Source organism: Panthera uncia, chromosome F2 (assembly GCF_023721935.1).
Source record: "Panthera uncia isolate 11264 chromosome F2, Puncia_PCG_1.0, whole genome shotgun sequence".
Classification (NCBI taxonomy): domain Eukaryota; kingdom Metazoa; phylum Chordata; class Mammalia; order Carnivora; family Felidae; genus Panthera; species Panthera uncia.
The window spans coordinates 45,900,333-45,920,244 of NC_064812.1; the positions used below are offsets into that span (position 1 = coordinate 45,900,333).

The 19,912-nt window shown below is 38.1% G+C and overlaps 1 protein-coding gene and 1 long non-coding RNA gene across 5 annotated transcripts in view; one reads left to right on the forward strand and one right to left on the reverse strand.

Annotated features, from left to right (window-relative positions):
• The window catches only part of RIPK2 (receptor interacting serine/threonine kinase 2), a 29,352-nt gene extending 13,971 nt beyond the window's left edge, over positions 1–15,381 (reverse strand). The window contains exons 1-4 of the mRNA XM_049633174.1: positions 14,846–15,381; positions 10,231–10,384; positions 7,899–8,054; positions 208–365 (exon numbers count right to left, since the gene is read on the reverse strand). Coding sequence (XP_049489131.1) covers positions 208–365; positions 7,899–8,054; positions 10,231–10,384; positions 14,846–15,018 — 641 coding nt within the window. The 5' untranslated portion in view covers positions 15,019–15,381. The remainder of the gene's footprint in view (positions 1–207; positions 366–7,898; positions 8,055–10,230; positions 10,385–14,845) is intronic.
• LOC125924563 (uncharacterized) overlaps positions 15,325–19,912 on the forward strand; it is a 215,411-nt gene continuing 210,823 nt past the window's right edge. For 3 of the 4 annotated variants that reach the window (XR_007458470.1, XR_007458469.1, XR_007458468.1), the window contains exons 1-2: positions 15,595–16,392; positions 18,024–18,115. This is a non-coding gene — a long non-coding RNA (uncharacterized LOC125924563). Of the gene's footprint in view, positions 15,404–15,594; positions 16,393–18,023; positions 18,116–19,912 lie in introns of those variants that run through there. The other variant, XR_007458471.1, reaches the window with a different exon arrangement.

Here is a 19,912-nt window from a genome sequence, read left to right on the forward strand (position 1 = left end):
AAAAATGTGCCTTAAATTTTTTTCAAGGATGTAAAAGTAGCTTCAAGCAAGGAATCTTTTATTTGAAAAATATTAATCACTGTGGTCTCTATTTTTGCCACACTTATGAGAGAAGAGTAAAAATCACATTTTAAAATGTAGCTTTGAAATTCTGGTTAATCTTATTTTTACACAAAGTTAACTCTGAGCAAAAGTAACAAATTATACCTATATATATCATGCTTGACACTGGCCCTTGATTTTTGTCCAGGTTCATAGTTCTCAGGTGGCATATAGATAATTGTCCCTCCTTCTGGTGAAGATTTACTACTTCGTGATTGTGAGAGGGACATCATACGCCATTTTGATAAACCAAAATCTGCAATCTGTAAGGGAAAAGAGTAAATAACTGAATTTAAAATTTTTTCCTTTAAAAAAACAAGAATTGACTCTCTTTGTCTATATTCATTGTATTGAGATATGAGACTAGAGGAAATGTTCTATATTAATATTTTATTTCTATATATTCTATCAGTTTCTTTATTAATTCTAGAGTGCTGAGCCCAATAACTCTAGAAGCAATAGATACTGACTTGAAGTTCAGCATAATATCACAGATTTTAAAATGGAGAATGAGTTTTGAAAAATTAAGCAGGAATATTTTGTGCCTTAAATTCTGAATGAGCATATACACCAAACACTACTTTTTAAGACAAGTAGTTTTATAGCATGTGCTTTCAAAATTCACCCACACCCCAAAGAACTGCTAAACTACTGGTATCTAATATGATTGCAACTGGGTATTGTTTGCAACTCAGATTTATATGTTCTTATTTATAATGCCCTAAAAATAGTAAGCTTCAATTGTGAAGTAAAATTTCGATATAGTATAGGTCATTATTATACGATTTATGCTTACTGCTAAAAGAATCACATCTGTTGGCAAGAGTCTATTTAGCATATAAAGCATATTTATGTCCATGACAAGGACTGCTTGAAGAATTATGGGTGACATTCTGTGCTTTTGATATATCCTTTAAAGTTTTGCTTCACTTGTAAATTTTATGCAGATATTCTACAACACCTTATAATTCTCTATTTAAAAGGTTCCTTATTTTTTTTTAAAAAATGGAAGACAAAAGGGGCACCTAGGTGGCTCAGTAGGTCGAGCATCCGACTTCAGCTCAGGTCATGATCTCAGTTTGTGAGTTCGAGCCCCACACGTCGGGCTCTGTGCTGACAGCTCAGAGCCTGAAGCCTGCTTCGGATTCTGTGTCTCCCTCTCTCTGCCCCTTCCCCGCTCATGCTCTGTCTCTGTCTCTCAAAGATGAATAAACGTTAAAAAAATTTTTTTTTAAATGGAAGACAAAATAACAGAAATAGTATTTTATGGACAAAAGGGTATAGGACTCTAAAAACATTTAATTTGAATTACTTAGACCTTCACACTGCATAATTTAGGATCAACAGAGGGAAATGAGCTCTATCCAGCACATCATTTGTGTTTCAATTACTTAACTCTTCCATTTTTACTAGTTTTAATAGAAGAAACAATTTGTTCAGTGTTTAGATAAATTCATTATTAAAAAAAAATTATGGCTCCACTCTAAAAAGGGAGGGGGTAGACTATATGAATTTTTCCGTACATTATTAAAGTAAAAGGGTAAGTCTAAGGAAAAAAAAAAAGTAGAAAAGACCCAGAGAAAATATGGTGCCATTACATGAAGAGCTACACTGGATTGACTGTGAAAGGCAATATACCATGTGGCTAAGAACACGGGTTCTGGAGCCTAGGTTATTTAGATTTAGATTCCAATACTACCACTTAATTAACTATGTGTGAACTTGAGCAAGTTTTTAAATTTCTCTGCCTCAGATGACCCATCTGCACACATGTGCAGTGGGGACAACACCACCATATCACTGGTTTGAGAAAATTAAATGCCTTATTCTAAGCAAAGCCCTCAGAACAATATCTGGCACACAATAAGTGATCCGTATGTGTTAATATTAGTGTTTTGTATATAGGTTGCTCTTATTCAATACAATCTGCTCTTCCCACCTACCTTCTAAGAGCAAAAACAGCACTCCAGTTGCACATTTGCTAGAGTAATAAGCATTACTATAAGTAGAGTTTATTTTTGTGCCACAAGTGAAAAATTCTAAAAAAAAAAAAATCTGAGATGTTGTCTCACCTTATACCTGAACCATAATTTGCAAACTCCTGGGATAAATGTTGGTTTGAACACAGCATTAGAGAAAATGTATTCCTGAGCTTGCCTCCTCATGTGCTTTTTCACCTAAGATTTTCATCTTCCTCTTTTCAAACCTGACCTAAAAACCTAAATCAGAATTCTCTCTCTGAGCTGATTTAGTTTGGTTTTCACATTGGAGCTATACTTCTCCCCTTTCTCTATTACAAGCAATACCATTACAAAAGGCATGATGCAATAAATCTGGATCTTCAACAGGAAAAAAGTGAACAATGTGAGGGAAGGAATGATTTCTTGAAGGTCTTAAATCAATCATTCAGCCATGAAGACAGAGAATAAGAACTTTCCCATACTATGCAAGATTTTAACATGCATTTTAAAGCTAAAGGATTTCTTTTTAAATAAGAAGATTATTTTAAAAATTAGAGGAAATTAAAACACACTACTATAAAAATCATCCACAATCCTACCACCCTACTAGAATAGCTACTTTCATTTACATATACTATTCATATCTATAAAACTATAAAATCATCATCAGCAAAATGTTTTGAAGATTAATCCTGAAGTATTCTGTTTTCTACATAAGACTGACAGAATAGCAGAGAAAGCAAGTATGGTACATATAAATATTTTCATTTCAAAGAAGCCTATCACTGGTTCATTTGTATATATGGTACACTAATGAACACCTGACAGATAACCAAATTTAATGTATTCTTTTTAAAGTAGAAAAGTCTCAGTTGATCTAAATCAGTAGTAAATATTTTTCTTTCAGCTATTATGCTTCTGGCCAGCATTCCAGTGAAAAAACTTACTTCAGAAAATGGTAGCAAGGTGTAAACATCCATTTAATTTTATTGAGTATTTTTAAAGATACATACTTCATTTAAATGCCTTTCCAAGATGATAGGTAGGTTAAATAACTTACTTTTTTATGAGTCAGTGATGAACTTTGAATTTTTTTTTTATTTGAGAGGGAGAGGGATAGAGAGAGAGAGAGAGAGAGAGAGTGAGCATGAGAGTGAGCCAGCAGGGGAGAGGGGTGGAGAGGGGCAGAGAGAGAGGGAGGGAGTGAGGGAAAGAGACAGAATATCAAGCAGGCTCCACTCTCAGCACAAAGCTTGATGTGGGACTTGATCCCACCACCCTGGGATAGTGACCTGGCCAAAACCAAGGGTCAGATGCTCAACCAACTGACACACCCAGGCACCCCCAAACTGTGACTTTTAAGGGACATTTATAAAGTAAAAAATAGAGACATACAAGATACATGTAAAAGAATGCTACTAATTTATAAGAATAGTATTAGAAAGGTCACAGCTCTCTATGTACTAAAATTAATAAAAATTACAAACTAAACAAAGTCAAACTATTTTAAATTCTATTCATATCAAAGAAAGACCAAGAAAGGATACCCTATTGATCAGTGAAAAGAAGAAAGTAGGAATCATTACCTAGTACTTTGCTTCTGTTTTCTGTATTTAGTTTCCAGACTGAGATGAAGAAACTCAAGTTCAAGGATGTTGAAAAGGTCAAGAAGGGCAAATCTCAGATTATTATATATATATTTCAGGTTATTGAGAATAGCAAAACTTTGGTTCGCAAGCATAATTCATTCTGGAAACATGCTTATAACCCAAAGCACTTGTATATCAAAGCAAATTTCAAGAACCATTGGCTAAGCTGTGATCATGCAACGTTCAATGTAATGTATTAATCACATTGCAAGACACTGCTCGTTTATCAAGTTAAAATTTATTAGAAATGTTAGCTCATCTTGTGGAACACTCGCAGGACAAGTTACTCACAAACCAAGGTTTTACGGTACTTGCAAATACCTCCATGGTGCTATTAGTGCTCTTTGTGGGACAGAATGGATAGTATATGAGAAAACTAAATGCCATTCTGACTTTTAAAAAGGAAAGAAATACTCAGCAATCAAAAAGAATGAAATCTTGCCATTTGCAACTACGTGGATGGAACTGGAGGGTATTATGCTAAGTGAAATTAGTCAGAGAAAGACAAAAATCATAGGACTTCACTCATATGAGGACTTTAAGAGACAAAACAGATGAATGTAAGGGAAGGGAAACAAAAATAATATAAAAACAGGGAGGGGGACAAAACAGAAGAGACTCATAAATATGGAGAACAAAGTGAGGGTTGTTGGAGGGGTTGTGGGATGCGGGATGGGTTAAATGGGTAAGGGGCATTAAGGAATCTACTCCTGAAATCATTGTTTCACTATATGCTAACTAATTTGGATATAAATTTTAAAAAATAAAAAATAAAATTTAAAAAAAAATTAAAAAAATAAAAAGGAAAGAAAATGTTGATTTTGCAAATCTACATACTGGTAGAGACTGTGCTTACTCCTTGTTTAAAAAAATTTAGAAAATTTAATAAAAGGGGTATGTTATGAGTAATTAATGGAAGATCCAGCAAGAAGTCATGAAAAACAAATTATATTGACCGGTGGTCAATTTCAAATCTAATCTGATATATCCCAAGTGCTTGGCACAATGCTTGCCATACTACTGTTGCTCCACAAACATTTACTGAATAAAACAATGACCAATTTCATTTCCTTTTTTGACAGTAGTACGACTGTCAAAGCATAAATGTTAAAACAGTTGTATATTACAAAACACTTTGTTATTCAAAGTAACATGTTTGACTATTAAGTTATCAGGCCTATCTGGTATACAGAGCAGATCTAGAATTCATTCGTTTGTTTATTCAACAAATACGTAGTTAATACTTCAATATGGCATGTACTGAGCAGGTGGCAGTTAATAAAATAGACTAAATTTCAGTCTTACTGGAGTTTCTATTCTAATTGGGGGAGACAGTCAATAAATACATTAACAAAAATATTATGACAGGTGGTGAAAATAATATGAAGGAGCATAAATCAAGGTACAAAGACATAGAGAAATTGGGTGAGTTGTCAGGGAAAGCCACTGTGAAGAAGGTGAGGGAATAAGCCAGGAGGATACCTGGGAAAGCAGTCCACTAAGGACTCTGATAATATTCTTAAGGACAAAATGGAGAAATATGGGCTGTATAACAGCTCTCTTAGAAGTATTCCAAACAAAATTAATGATTATTCTCCAAAAGTACTAATTAAAGATTGATAGTGACCTAGAGCGTGAGTCCTAGCAGCATGTTGTGCAGCTCTGATCTGGGTTGTATACTGGTTAATACATAATCATTAAAGACACAAAAACTAGCTAATTAAATCTGAGGGTGACACCAATCTGGGAAATAAAATTAAAACGCCTGGACTAGAAAAGTAAAACTGAAATAGATCTTAAGAGGCTGAAGTAATCAATCAAATCTAACAAGACAAAATGTGATGATGTTCAAAAGTATTCTGCAAAGTATGTGATATGGCTTAAGCAACAATACCTGAAAAAAAAAAAGAACCTCTCAGGACTTGTTGTTAATGCTATTTAGGGACCTGGGAAATGACACTTCCATCGAAAAGTACATTCATCAGGTCACATCAGGAGTATTTTCTTTGTGAGGATAAAAATTGAGATTTACCCACAGAAGCATCTAGACAGCACCTGTGATTAAAATCCATGTAATAAGGAAATTGGTTGAAAGAACTAAGGGTGTTTAGAAAGGAGAACAAAACACAAGTGTATGTGAGTGGCAGGGGGATTAAAGTCATCTTCAAACATTGAAAGGGCTGTCACGCGGAAGTAGAATTGGACTTACTCAGGTTATCACAAAGAGTAAAACTAGGACCAATGGACGGAAACAAACGGAAGGTGTTTTGATAGATCATATAAGAAAATGTCACAGTCATTTAAGGATGGATATTAAGACTCCCTGTTATAGGATATTTGCCTTGGGAGACAAGGGACTATCGCAGTGAGGATTCAGGGGACTAGCTGACCATTAAAGCACTTCTACCTGCATGGTTTTATAACTGTTGTGACAGATTAGTTTCTTTTTTTTTTTAGTAGTACTGAGGCAGCACCTAGCTTCTGTTTCCTTTCCGCTCCCATTTTATTCTAGGGAGAGGAAGTGCATTTAACAGAGGTTTAGTTTTTCCTTTAACTTTTCTCACACTTTTTGTATTAATTTTCTATGGTTCCAACTTCCCTGTTACTTTTTTCTTTGAACATTTTTGATATTTACAATGATCTTCAATTATATATATTATTGTAAGAGGTATAGCAAAATAACATAAAAACAAAGCAAGTTACATTTAGTATTAGCTACTTAGCAACTACTTTTTATTTGGTGTCATCAGTTAGATGTAAACTATGGAATCACTACATGTGGTGCCTTTAGGCACCTAAATCTCATGCTTTATACAAAAAATTCAAACTAGATCCTAGATTTAAATATAAAGCATAGAACTCTAAAACTTTTAGAAGGTAACATAGAAAAAAACCTTCAATACCTATGGCTTGATGAAGGCTACTTAGATATGACAGAAAAGCATTGTCATAAAGGGGAAAAATTGATAAACTGGACTTCATCAAAATTAAAACTTCCTTTGAGAAAGACCCTTTTCAAAAGATGAAAAGAACAAACCATCAACTGGGAGAAAATATTTTCACACTACATATCTGATGAAGGACTTCTCTCTAAAAAATCTAAAGAACTCTCAAAACCCAATAGTAAAAAGCCAAAAAATTCAAATAGAAAACAGCTTAAGACATGAAGAGACAGTTCACTGAAAAGGATATAGAGAGAGCAAATAAGCAAATGAGAAAGTGTTCAATATCACTAACCATCAGAAAAGTGCAAATTAAAACTATGATAAGTTATCACGGTATACCTATTACAATGCTAAAATAAAAAACTGTGACAATACCAAATGCTGGTGAGAATGTGGAAAACCTGAGTCAATCATACATTGCTGGTAGGATGTATGGTCATTCTGGAAAACAGTTTGGTAGTTTCCTAAAAAACTAAACAAACCCCCCAGCCGTCGCACTCTTGGGCATTTATCTAGAAGAATGAAAACTTATGTTCATTCAAAAAGTTGCACAGGATTGTTCATAGGAGTTTTATTGTAATTTCCAATGACTGGAAACAATGCAAGTATCTTTCAATAGGTAAATGGTTGAACAACTTTGGTATACCCCTACTATGAAATACCATTCATCAATAAAAAAGAACCAATTACTGATATAAGCAACAACTTGGATGGATCTCAAATGTGTTATGCTAAGTAAACAAAGCCAAATACTGCATGATTGCATTTATACAGCATTCTCAAAATGACAAAATCATAGAGATGGAAGACAGATTAGTGGTTGTCCGTGGTTAGGGATAGTAGAAGAGGGTCAGTATGAATATAAAGGGGTAGCAGGAATGATAGCTTTGTGGTGACAGAACAGTGCTGTATCTTGATTGTTATGGCAGTCACACATGTGATAAAGTGACATAGAACTACATACATGAATCTGTAAGAACTTCAAAATCAAAAGAAAAAAAGGTTTACATGACAATTTCAATTAAGGACATAATGACTTTGTATTTCGTACCACAATTCTATCACCTCTGGAGTCTAGAAAGAACTAAGCCACTGCAACAGGAAGAAGGGGCACTGAAGAAAAGAATTGCGGGCTATGGAAAAGTGAGATATTAAATCGGCTAGGTAGGGTGAAAAAAAATCCTAAAAAGTCTTCGACACTATTAAACTCAAGGATGCAGATAAACTTTTTTCCAAATTACCTTAACATGAAATTCATTATCCAATAAGATATTCTGAGTCTTCAAGTCATGATGAAGTAGAGGAGGATTCATATTGTGCAGGTAATTTACACCCAGTGCAATTTCATGCAGAATGCGAAATCTCAGTGGCCAAGCAACAACAGGATATTCCATTTTCTTCATATATATGAAAATAAAACCAAAATAAGTGACCACATTCATTACATTTCCACTTAGAAAATTAAATATTCTGTGTGGAAATACAGCATAAACTCAGGTCAAAACATATATTTATTCTTATTTCATTGTATCATGCTATCAATTATTATTTAATATTCTTGTATCTTATTTCCCTCAGTTTTTAGAGAAAATGGCTTTATAATACTGATATTTCCTTTTGGTTTATGTCAGTAATATAACTACTTGGTATAGGCTCTTCTTTCTTCATTTAACACAGTTTCAATTTTTTTCTGTGTAATACCTGAACACATATACTCACACCTATCTCTTCATTCTATGGTTTACATCAAGTAACCTACATGTACCCACACAAACACACAAAAAAAATTTGCTTCTAGTACCTAACAAACTACTAATACAAAATTTATATATTAACTTTCCTATTGTTATGAAATCATACTTTACTATAATTATCATTACATCAACTAAAATTAGGACCATATTATATTTACTATACATTAATATCTCATGCTTCTTATATAATTTTTGTATTCTAACGAAAAATTAGCCTTTGGACATTTTGCTTTTGTGAAAGAGACAAAGATCATCTCCATTTCTAAGCATATATAATACAGACATATTTAAAATAGAATCTTTTATATTTCCTTGTACTTACAAGTGATATTAATTTGAACTTTAGAACATAAAAGTTAGGGTAGCTTCCAAGGAAAATGAATAAACTCAGAAAAATTTGGTAATTTGGGAAGATCTGACAATGAATCATCAGGCACCAAGCTACTGAATACATTTTAAATGACATGAACAAGTATGCTTTTACTAAAAGCTCAAATCTGTTCTTGAGAATTTTTTCTACAAATGGGTAAGCTTATAGCTCATTGATTAGACATCACATGTTAATCCACTCATTGACAGGCTCAAAATACTCGGTTTTACATTGCACTTTGATTTTTTTCAACAATCTTTTTTGAGGTTGCGGGAAGAATACTTTCAAGGTAAATCCCACCCTAATGGTACAACACAGGAAACCAAAAGAGACATAAAACATTACTTCCTTTGGTATACACAGACCCCCATCTTGGTGAGTAACTGAATCTTTTAATCTATAAAAGGTCATTTTTTTCTGAAAATTATGTAGTTCAAAGGAGTAACGAGGCCTCTGTGCAGAATGGTATCATATGGAGGGTTTTGATCATGGAGATGGAAATAGAAGAGCACTCACTCTATATGTTCTGATTCCTTCTAGGAGTTGGCAGTCCACTGAAGGAGGCTCTATAATTTCTAATGGGTTCCAAATTTGGGTACCAGAGTATCTAATGGGTAATGGGGTGTGGGAAGAAAATATCAGAATATATATATACACACATATACGCACATATACATACATATATGTACATACACATGTATATACATGTATATATATGTGTATTTTTCTCCCCTTAGAGAGAGGGGGGGGGTGCCAGTGGGAGAGAGAGACAATGTTAAGCAGGCTTCACGCAGATAATATTAATAATATAAGATCAAGCAAACAATAATAGATGAATACACATAGTTTGAGATTAAGGATCCAAATTTGCTTACTGGTAGGATTTGCCCGTCTAGTTGGCTCACTGATGGGATTTGCAATCAAAGCCTGAGTAACTGGTACCTTGATAGAAAGGTAAATGGCACGTGCCATTGTCTATTATTGGAAAAACTAATATATTTGGTACTCAGAGACAGATTTATTTGGCCTATTCAGAACTTAATGGGCTGGTATTATTAATATTTAATCTGAATCTTAAATTGTTTTTAACATAAAATAAAATCTGGCTTACCTAACAGGGTATTATATAGTGTGCAGGGTTTATCTCTTCTCTTTCCTACTCCTTTCTCTGTATATACACATGTGGATACTGGAATTCAGTTTAAACCTCAAACTCAGTAACCTAAGCAAAATAATCTAGGTCCCATAGAATGCATGACCTGACTCTATGGTATTTTTAACAAAACAAAAGAAGACTTAAATTGTGTAACTTTACTACTGTAATTGTTTTCCATTATTCTTACTTTGATTCATCTATATTATCTCTAAATAATCTGATCATATGTAAAGCCAAAACACTAGATCACTTGAATAACAGAATTATAGCTACTGAAAATACACAATACTTACCCTATGTAGGAGTTCATTTAATGATCCATTTGGCATGTATTCCGTAACTATTCCCAAAAATTCAGGCTCATTGCAAATTCCCAAAATTGGAAGGATGTAACTAAATCTAGCTTTGTGTAAAATTTCAGCTTCTCTTAAAACATCATTTCTTTCACTAAAGAAAGAAAATGCATAATTATTTCATGGTAATGAAAAATACACAATAATCATATCTATAGTATTAATTAAGCCTAGATTTTTTTCATTAATTGACCTCATGTAAATTATGCAACTTCTCTGTCCCTTTCTTTATATTTAAAGAAGGGATAACACCTGTCCTATATATTTCACAGGTCTGTTTACAAATCAGAATAACTTCTCTAAGCCAGTGATAGAAAAAATGTGCTATACACAGGTTATTATTATTATACTTTCCTAGGAAAGGGAAAGGACACAATATTTTAGTAAGTTTATAATGTCTATATTAGCATGATTGCTGTTTGAATTAAAGTTTATGTTGTATTACAGTACTATGTTAAATTTTATGGTTGCATACCATGTAAATTTTTTCCAGGTATTCAAACAATATAATTTAAATGACTAGATGTAGATTTAAATGACTAGATGATAATAGTTGCATAAAGGTCAAAAATACTTAGAAATTATACAATGGAATTCAGGAAAAGAACACTTAGAACAAGTAAATGCTTGTAACAGATCCCTGGGTAACTCTGGATCTCAGGTTGGTTTGCCTATTCATTCACAAAACAAATAAATAAGTATTGAACATTTATTACGAATAAAGGACTATGCTCAGCATTATGGAGAATATAAAGATAAACATGGTCTGTGTCCTCAAGCTGCCCAGAAATCTTTTAAGAGAAACAAATACTCATTGTGGTTTTGGTTTGCATTTCCCTGATGATTAGTGATGTTGAATACCTTTTCATATATACCTATTGGCCATGTGTAGGTCTTCTTTGGATATGTTAATTATCTTGATTTTGGTAATATGTATATGTTATGTATATGTTCATTAACTCATGTTGTATACTTTAAATATATATAATTACATTTGTCAATTATTCCTCAAACTTAAAAAAAAGGAAAGCATATAAAAGAAAGAGAATACATACTTGACATATAAAGTAGAATGTGGTAAGTGCTGCCACAAACAAATAAGTAAGCAAATAAATAACTATAGGAAACTCGGAAAAAGAGTAAACTGAGGGCTAGAGGAGTTGTCAGTCTTTAGAGAGGGATTTCAACTGTACTTTAAGGATGGATAGACTATCGACTACTGGTAAATGGGCAGTCAAGATGGATGTGGTCTCCAAGAGGGGAGGGACTTTTTTTTTTCACCTGTGTGTCCCCAGGACCTGAAACAGGGCCTGGCACCTGGTAGATATGTAATAGATATGTATCAAACGTACTCAAGGGAGTTGCAGTGAAGATTGTGTTTGGAAAATGGCAAATTGTTTCATACGAATCAGGATATGTAACAGAGCATGTAAAAGGAATGAAGGTGAATAGGGTAGGCTACAGCCTCATCTCAGAGCCTAAAGCCAGGTGAGGGTGTTTACACTTTATTTGGTAGTCACCAAATCATGACTGCAGGTTTTTGAGCAGGGTAACGGCATCAGCAGAACAAACTTTTAGGATGATTAAGTTGGCAAAAAGATATAGGATCAGCACAAAGGGGCAGAATATTCTACTATTCTATAATATTAGATTATTATAATACTAATGAAGATGTGCAGCAGTGAGAGTCTGAAACTATACAGATCACAGTGAAATTGGGAAGAAAAACACTAGCTGAATAGAATGCCCAGGTTGTGGTGACTAAGGAGGATATATTTAAAAAAAAAAAAAAAAAAAAAAAAAGAAGAAGAAGAAAGAAAAAAAAAAAAGGCAAAGGAATTGGAGATATCACCGTTTTTACCCTGGATGGATGTATGTTGGTAGCAGCAATAATAAAAACATCTCCAGGAGAAGCTTATTAAGTAAGCAATGATGATTAGTTAGTGCTTAAACCACCCAAGCCCTGGACGAATGGCTGTTGAAATAAGAAAACAACAGACATTCCAGACCAGACTACAAGGCTTGCTTTAAAAACAAAAAGCAAAATAAAGCAAAACTTTGGTAATATACTTACATATTTTAAAATTCAAGAGTTACAAGTTATCATAAAGTAAAAAACTTTTTTACTTCTCCCTGTTCTTCAGCCCCCAACTCCTTCAGCCCCCTTCTTAAGACCCCAACGGTAAGGCAACCAGTTATATCAGTTTATGAAGCTTATCCTAATTAAACTTATCTTCCCTAAAGTTAAACAGTTCTGTGTTTGCCTCAAGAGATGTAGATCAACAAAAACAACATATTGTTCAGCACTCTTACAGGGAGACAGAGGATGGACTTAAAGATTTTTGGATACATTGAAAAAAAAACGAGAGAGAGAGAGAGAGAGAGAGAGAGAGAGAGAGAACATGCGCGCGAAGGAGCACGAGCATGCTGGGGAAGTCTCAGTGATACTTAATACACTTGTTCATTCTCCCATTAAGAGTATCAGGCATTCTTCCTTCTACTGTCATCTTATTATGTGTCAGCCACTGTTTATGGACTATCATCTAAAGACCAACCCTCTAAACCTGGTTTTATATCACCACCTTACATATGAGGGCACTGAGGCTCAGATAAATAATTTTCTAATAGGCCAACATTAAGTGGCAGAGTTGAAATCAGATTTGAATCACAATTGTAGGACTCCAAAGCCTGTGTTCTTTCCATTCTGGTGTTTGATCAGAGAAAAGAAAGAATCAAGTTTTTGAAGTCAGATTTCAGGAAGATTGAGTGAGTGGCAAAACAGAAAAAAGGTCAAAAGTAGGTTTTTATTAAAAAAAAAAAACAAAAATGTAAAATAAAAATACAGCTTTTATAGGTACATCACCAATATTACCCAGATCAAAATTTGAATCACAAAACAGTTATGTCATCCACACAGGATGTTTGAACAACCAATCAGACTCATCTACACATACGGAGTTAGGAGATTGTTGGGGAAGGCCCACTCATTGAGCAGAAGTCAGGCTTGGGAGAATGACTCACCACCGATCATTAAAATGAGAACACGTAACTGCAAATAAACTTTTTTCTTCCAGGTGGTCTCAGAGAACAATGCAAACGTTTTCCACACAAGAGCTCGAGATGTACATGTATTTATTATTCCCACTTTGTAAGTGAGGAAATGGACACCCTGTGAGTCAACTGCATAGCCCAGCCCTATGCTCAGATTACATAAATACTGCTAATGTTAACATCATAGGCAACAAGTGTGAGAAAGAACGTGATGCAGTAATGCCAGAGGGTTTAACTGGTCCTTATGGCTTCTTTGACAACAGAATTTCCTACTGAAGAATTTTAGGTTATGAAAATTGTTAAAAAGAATAGAAAGGGAACCCCCCTCTTCATTCCTTTGCTCTCAAATAGCACAAAACTTGGATAAACGAAAATCCTGAGCAGCTGCATCCAAGATGGGAAGATCACTTTGCTTTAAAATACCACAAGGGTCCACTAGGGCCAGATATCCGTAATCTACATGGCTGATTCTAAACTCCATTCACCCCTTGTAACCAACAACCACTCTTCAAAGTCGACTACATGTACCTACCCACGTGTGCCCAGCACTTGCCCCACAGAACTCAGGCCCCGGTGAAACAGACACCACATCTTATTAATCACTAGACCTGGTTTAGGATATACAAAAGGCGGGAACAGTCTGGAATCTACTGTGAGAGTGGCCCATCCAAGCCTGATAGCAACACAGCAAAGAAAAGCCACAGGCAGATGAAAGTACAGTAACTTTGGCAGAGCTGAAACTGAGGAATTTATCTGACACTGGATACTAACAACCTCGGACCAATCAGGCATCTAGCATGATGAATTCTGACATTAGATACACGGGAGGTGAGGCGAATGTTGCAATCATGGATGTTAACTCACTGAATGCGGGACTCAGTTATATCCCTACTGGAAGGGAAAGTACACAAGACTAACGACTAGACCCTACTGACCAGTCCCTTCGCTCACAGGTCAATGATATAGGGTTGAAATGTTTTCCTGTTAATAGAAACTAATGCTAGCCTTCCCCTCTGAAACCTAGACAGTGCATGTAAATGGTTCCAGGATGTGAGAGGCATTCAAAATTTCTGGCCATGTAATAGTCTTCTGATTCGGTTTGCTGTTAGCCAAATAATCCACACCCCCTGGGGACAGGCCTCCTTGCCGGAGTCAGAAGAGAAACTAAGCCAAGTCGAGTTTGGTATCTAAACTTTCACGACCACACGTAGTAAACCGCAAACAAAACAAGAACAAGAGCAAACCCACGCCGAACAGACTTTGGTGTGGGGAGGAACGAAGCCCAGAGTAAGAGGGAAGGAGGAGAGGGCGGTGGAGGGAAGAGGTGAGCAGCAGAGGAATGCGACGGCTGCAGCTCCTCCACACAGCACAGTTCTCCCCACCACGCGGGGCCCCAAGCCTCGAAGGACTGCCCAGAGGCGACGAAGGAGTGGGGCCGACCCCAAGTGTCACCGCCGTGTGGGCTCCAGAGCCCGGGGTTCGGGGCTGCGCGCGGGCGCCCTACCTGTCGAGCACCGGGGTGTGGATGTGCAGGTGCTTCACGGCCACCTGGACGCGCCAGTCTGCGTGGCGGGCGGACGACACGGTGCCCGACGCGCCGCGGCTCAGGTAGCGCAGGTCGGCGAGCTTGTGGTAGGGAATGGTGGGCAGGGCGCTGCAGATGGCCTCCCGGCTCATGGTCGCGCGCGGCGCGGGCGCTCGGGCCGCCGGCCGGCTCTGGGTGTGCCCGCCGCTTCGGAGGCTTCCGGGGCTCCTCGGCCGCGCTCGGGCGCCGGGACCCGCCCCCCGTGCCCGAGGTGGAGCGGCCGGGCCCTGCCAGCCGCCGGGGACTAGGTCACGAGGCAGCCCATCGCCCGCGCGGCCCACGCCAGCCGCTGCTCTTTGGAGCCCGAGCGGACTTTCCCGGGGGCCGGGGTCAAGTTGGGCTGCGGCGACGCGTCGAGGAGGAGCTTCCTCGCCCCACCTGGCCCTCCTAGGCGCGCCAGCCGCCCGAGCCCCGGCGGTCCGAGCTCCTCCCTCCCCGAACTTCTCGGGCGACGTCAGCGGCGGACACTGAGGCGGGGTGAGGGCGCCCCCCGCCCCCCGGGCCCCGGGATCCCAGCCGCTCTGGGCGACACCCGCAGGGGCGCGGGCGGGGGGTTGGGGTGGGGAAGGGAGCCGGAGAGGCTATTTGTCTTCTTTTCCCCCAGCTCCCAGGTTTGGAAAAGTTTTCTCTGAGGGCAAAAAGTTCCTTTTAGTAGCCTGCCGTCCGGTGGGTCTGTGGGCTCTCAAACCGGGGAGGACTCTCCTCTGAGATGGCGTCTTGGGGGAGTGGCCCGACCCCATATGTTGCAGCAAATACTCGGTGCCGGGAAGAGACAAACAAGCCAGGCGCACTCGGGGAATCAGAAAAACAACAACAACAACAACAACAACAACAGAAAACTGTGTGTTGGCCACTGGTGTGCCCTCCCAGCGGAGTCACCTCCAAAGGCTGAGCCCCCGAACCTTGGCATCGGCCTCCTTTTATGGCTGGGATGGTAGGGGGTTGAGAGACCCGAGAAAAAGGGGAGGGAGCCTTATCACCGGTACTCCGGCCAGGTGGTGGACACAGGAGGCAAACGAGATTACAGAAGCCAAAAGAATGCATGGAGAGGATCTAGCCTCGGCCATCTGGCCCCTTCTATCTCGTTTCTACGAGCTTTTCTTCTCACCCCCAGGCGGCAGGGTGTGGGTCGGAGGGCCCTGGGTTCCTCGCCCCGCGCCTGCACAGGAAACGCTTTGGGTGGGGAGGAGGCGTGGCGGTGACCGCCTGGCGCCCCTCAGTGAGTGGGGAGAACCCCGTGGGGGTGTAAATGCACCTGCCTACCCTCGCTTCCAGTGTTGCTTCCAGGTGCGTCAGGAGGGACAGGTGGGTGAGAGAGCTTGTCACGGTTGAACTCGGTCAACAAATCGCGGGTTGAGCTCCTGTTGCGTGCTCTTCTGCCAGGGACCTACTTTTCTCTCTTTTGCTGTCCATAACTACATAGAGGGTGAAAAATAACGGAGAAGAGTCAATCCCTCTGATTCCAGGTAAGACTGCAAAAATTTCCTTCTCACACATCTGGGAGGAACGCAATTAACGTTGAATGTCAACCCAAAGCAACCAGAAATCTTTTCTTTTTTTACCTTAAAACGAAACACCTTTTCTACTGGGATGACGCTCTTGTAGAGTGTGAGTGCAAATATTATATACAATACCAAGTCCATACTAGGCATTTTACTTCTTTATTTTTATTATTATTTTTATTTTTCTGGAGAGAGAGCAAGTAGGGGAAGGTGGGAGGGGGAGAGGGGGAGGAGAGAGAAAGAGAGAATCCTAAGCAGGCTCCTCCCTCAGCACGAAGCCCACTCAGGACCTAATCGCATGACCCTGGGATCATGACCTGAGCAGAAATCAAGAGTCCCCATGCTGTACGGACTGAGGCCCCTAGGTGGCCCCATATTAGTCATTTTTTTTATTTTTATTTTTTTAAATTTATTTTTGACAGAGACAGAGCATGAGTGGGGGAGGGGCAGAGAGAGAGGGAGACCTAGAATCCGAAGCAGGCTCCAGGCTCTGAGCTGTCAGCACAGGGCCCTATGTGGAGCTCGAACTCATGGACCCCGAGATGATGACCTGAGCCGAAGTGGGATGTTCAACCGACTGAGCCACCCAGGCGTCCCCCATACTAGTCATTTTTAATGAATTCTAAGGCCACAGTAATAAGGAATACCTGACTTGAATAGGGGATTTCTGCCTGTAGAGAACCAGTGTTTCCTGTATTTTTGTGTTGCCTGAGATGAGAGTAGCAATGTTACTACAATACTGGGAAGTTGTAATGAAACACGGTGTTTTTGTTGTTGTTTTTTGTTTGTTTGTTTTTGATTCTTGAGAGAGGTCAGGCTGGAAAGGGACAGAGGGAGAGGGGGAGAGAGAGACAGAACCCTAAGCAGGCTCCCTGGACCCGGCACTCTATCTCACCACCTTGAAATCATGACCTGAGCTGAAATCAACAAGAGTCCGATGCTTAACAGACTGAGGCACCCACATGCCCTGAAAACACCGTGTTTTAAAATTTTGGTCATTTAAAATAAAATGCTTAGCTTTAAAGATATGGTCTGATGCTTTGTGCTTTTTTCTACAAAAAGTGATCAGAAACCTTTTCCCGTTCATTCATTCATTCATTCATTCATTTTTTTCCAGTCAGTTAACAAACTAAGAATTCCAGAAAAAGAGAACAAAAAATAGGAAGGGAAGACATGATCAAAATAATAATTCGAGAAATTTTGGCAGGATCAAAGGACAGGGGTCTCCAAATGGAAAGGGCCACCAAGTACCCACAGTGAATGAAAAAAAAAAAGCCTACATGTAAGCACGTTATTAACAAGGTCAAAACCCTGAGAATAAATAGAAGATTCTATAGGTTTTCAAAAAGAAGAAACAAGAATAAAGTGATGGGGATTAGAATGACATTAAATTTTTCAGCAGTAACACTAATGTTAAAACACAGTGAAGTGAAATTTCTTCAAAGTCTGAAAGACAGTAACTTCCAACCTACAATTCTATAGTCAGCCGAACTATCAAGTATAAAGGCAGAATAAAAAAATGTTTCCACATATACAAGGATACAAATGTTTCCTTTCCTTCCATCGACTTTTTTTTTTTTTTTTTTTTAATAAAGAAAGCTACTGGAGGATGTGCTCCAACAAAACATGGGACTAAATCAAAGAGAAAGACATGGGATCTGGAAAAGAGGATCAAGAGAAAAGGAAGGTAAGCCCAGGATATGGCAGAATTAGCAATCATTTTTTGTTGGAGCGGGAGATGACAGACTCCAAGAGAAAGACTCTAGTTAAAAAAATTGAACTTACAGATTATCTAATTTTGAGTTTTAGGGAAATTATATTATAGATGTTTGATAAATGAAATATGTGATAAAATTGGAAAAAGAACTTACAAAACTCCAAGTGAAAAGGCAGCAATTTGTTGAGAAATAAAAATTATACAAAAACATTTCTACAGACTGTTCAGTGATGGTGAAAAGAATAAGACTTCAGAGCTTTTGCAATGCTAGTAGTTTACAAATGTCCAAGAAGGGGAGAGTATGAAGCATAGAACACTATAAAATTTATATTTTAGTTACATTGCTTAAAAAATAGGTAACATAGGGGCGCCTGGAATGTGCCTGTTGGTTAAGCGTCCGACTTTGGCTCGGGTCATGATCTCAAGGTTCGTGGGTTCGAGCCCTGCGTCGGGCTCTGTGCTGACAGCTCCGAGCCTGGAGCCTGCTTTGGACTCTGTCTCCCTCTCTCTCTGCCCCTCCCCCACTCGCACTCTGTCTCCCTCTGTCTCAAAAATAAATAAACATTAAAAAAAATTTTAAAAAGTAATCATGTGGTTCAACATTTAACAGTATAAAACATAATCCCATGGAAAACTGGACAGAAGACCCAGACAGCTCACAAAAGAGAGTATCTTAATAGCAAAGAGCAAATGAAGGAGTCGAGGCACTTTCAACACTGTTAGTCATCAGGGAACTATAAGTTAAAACCGCAGTGTGATACCGCTATACAAATACTAGCTAAAATCAAAAAGATAGAATATACCAAATGTGGGTGGAGATTTATAGCAGTTGGAACTCGTATACTGCTAGTGCGAGTGTCAGTGGTACAACCAGTTTTGCAAACTGTAGAGCAGTTTCTGTTAAAATTGCAGCTGTGCAGATTCTATGACTCAGCGGTTCCTCTTCTAGTTATGTGGACACACAAATGCTAGTGTTCATAGAAGTGCTATCTATAACAGCGCACACTGGAAATTACCTAAATACGCATAAACAGTAGATTGGTAAATAAATTGCGGCATATTTATGCAGTGGAACACTAAACAGCAATGAGATTGAACGATGTACAAGTTAATCACACAAATACAATGTTGGATGAAAAAAACAAAATAGATTGTATGAGTCCATTTCTGTTAAGTATAAAAATAAAACTAATCTGTGCTTTTAGAAATCAGGATACTGATCACTACTCCTACTCTCGTAGGGAGAAGGGTAGTGACTAGAAGGGGCATAATGAGGCTTCTGGGTTGGTTGTAGTGTTCTGTTTCTGGATCTAGGACGTGGACTCTAGGTGCCAGTTACATGGGTGTGTTCACTTTATGAACATTCTTTGGGGTTACACTGAACATGCACTTTTTTGTATATCGTTATCCTTCAACAAAAAGTTAATAGGTTTCAACATAAAATAACTATATATGTGGATATGTATTATGTCCCTCACTTTATGTAATTAGTTTCACACTATGTTCACCTTGCTTGTTTTTTACTTAACAATTTATCTTGGATATCTTTCCATGCAAACACATAAGATGTTTCCTTATCCTTTGTTTTTAATGGTTAGTGTCTATACCATAATTTATTCCCCATTGGTGGATACTCAGATTGTTCCCACATATTTGCTATTCCAAATAATGCTGCAATAAATAATCTTCACAAATACTCAGATTGTTCCCACATATTTGCTATTACAAATAATGCTGCAATAAATAATCTTCACAAATATCATTCAC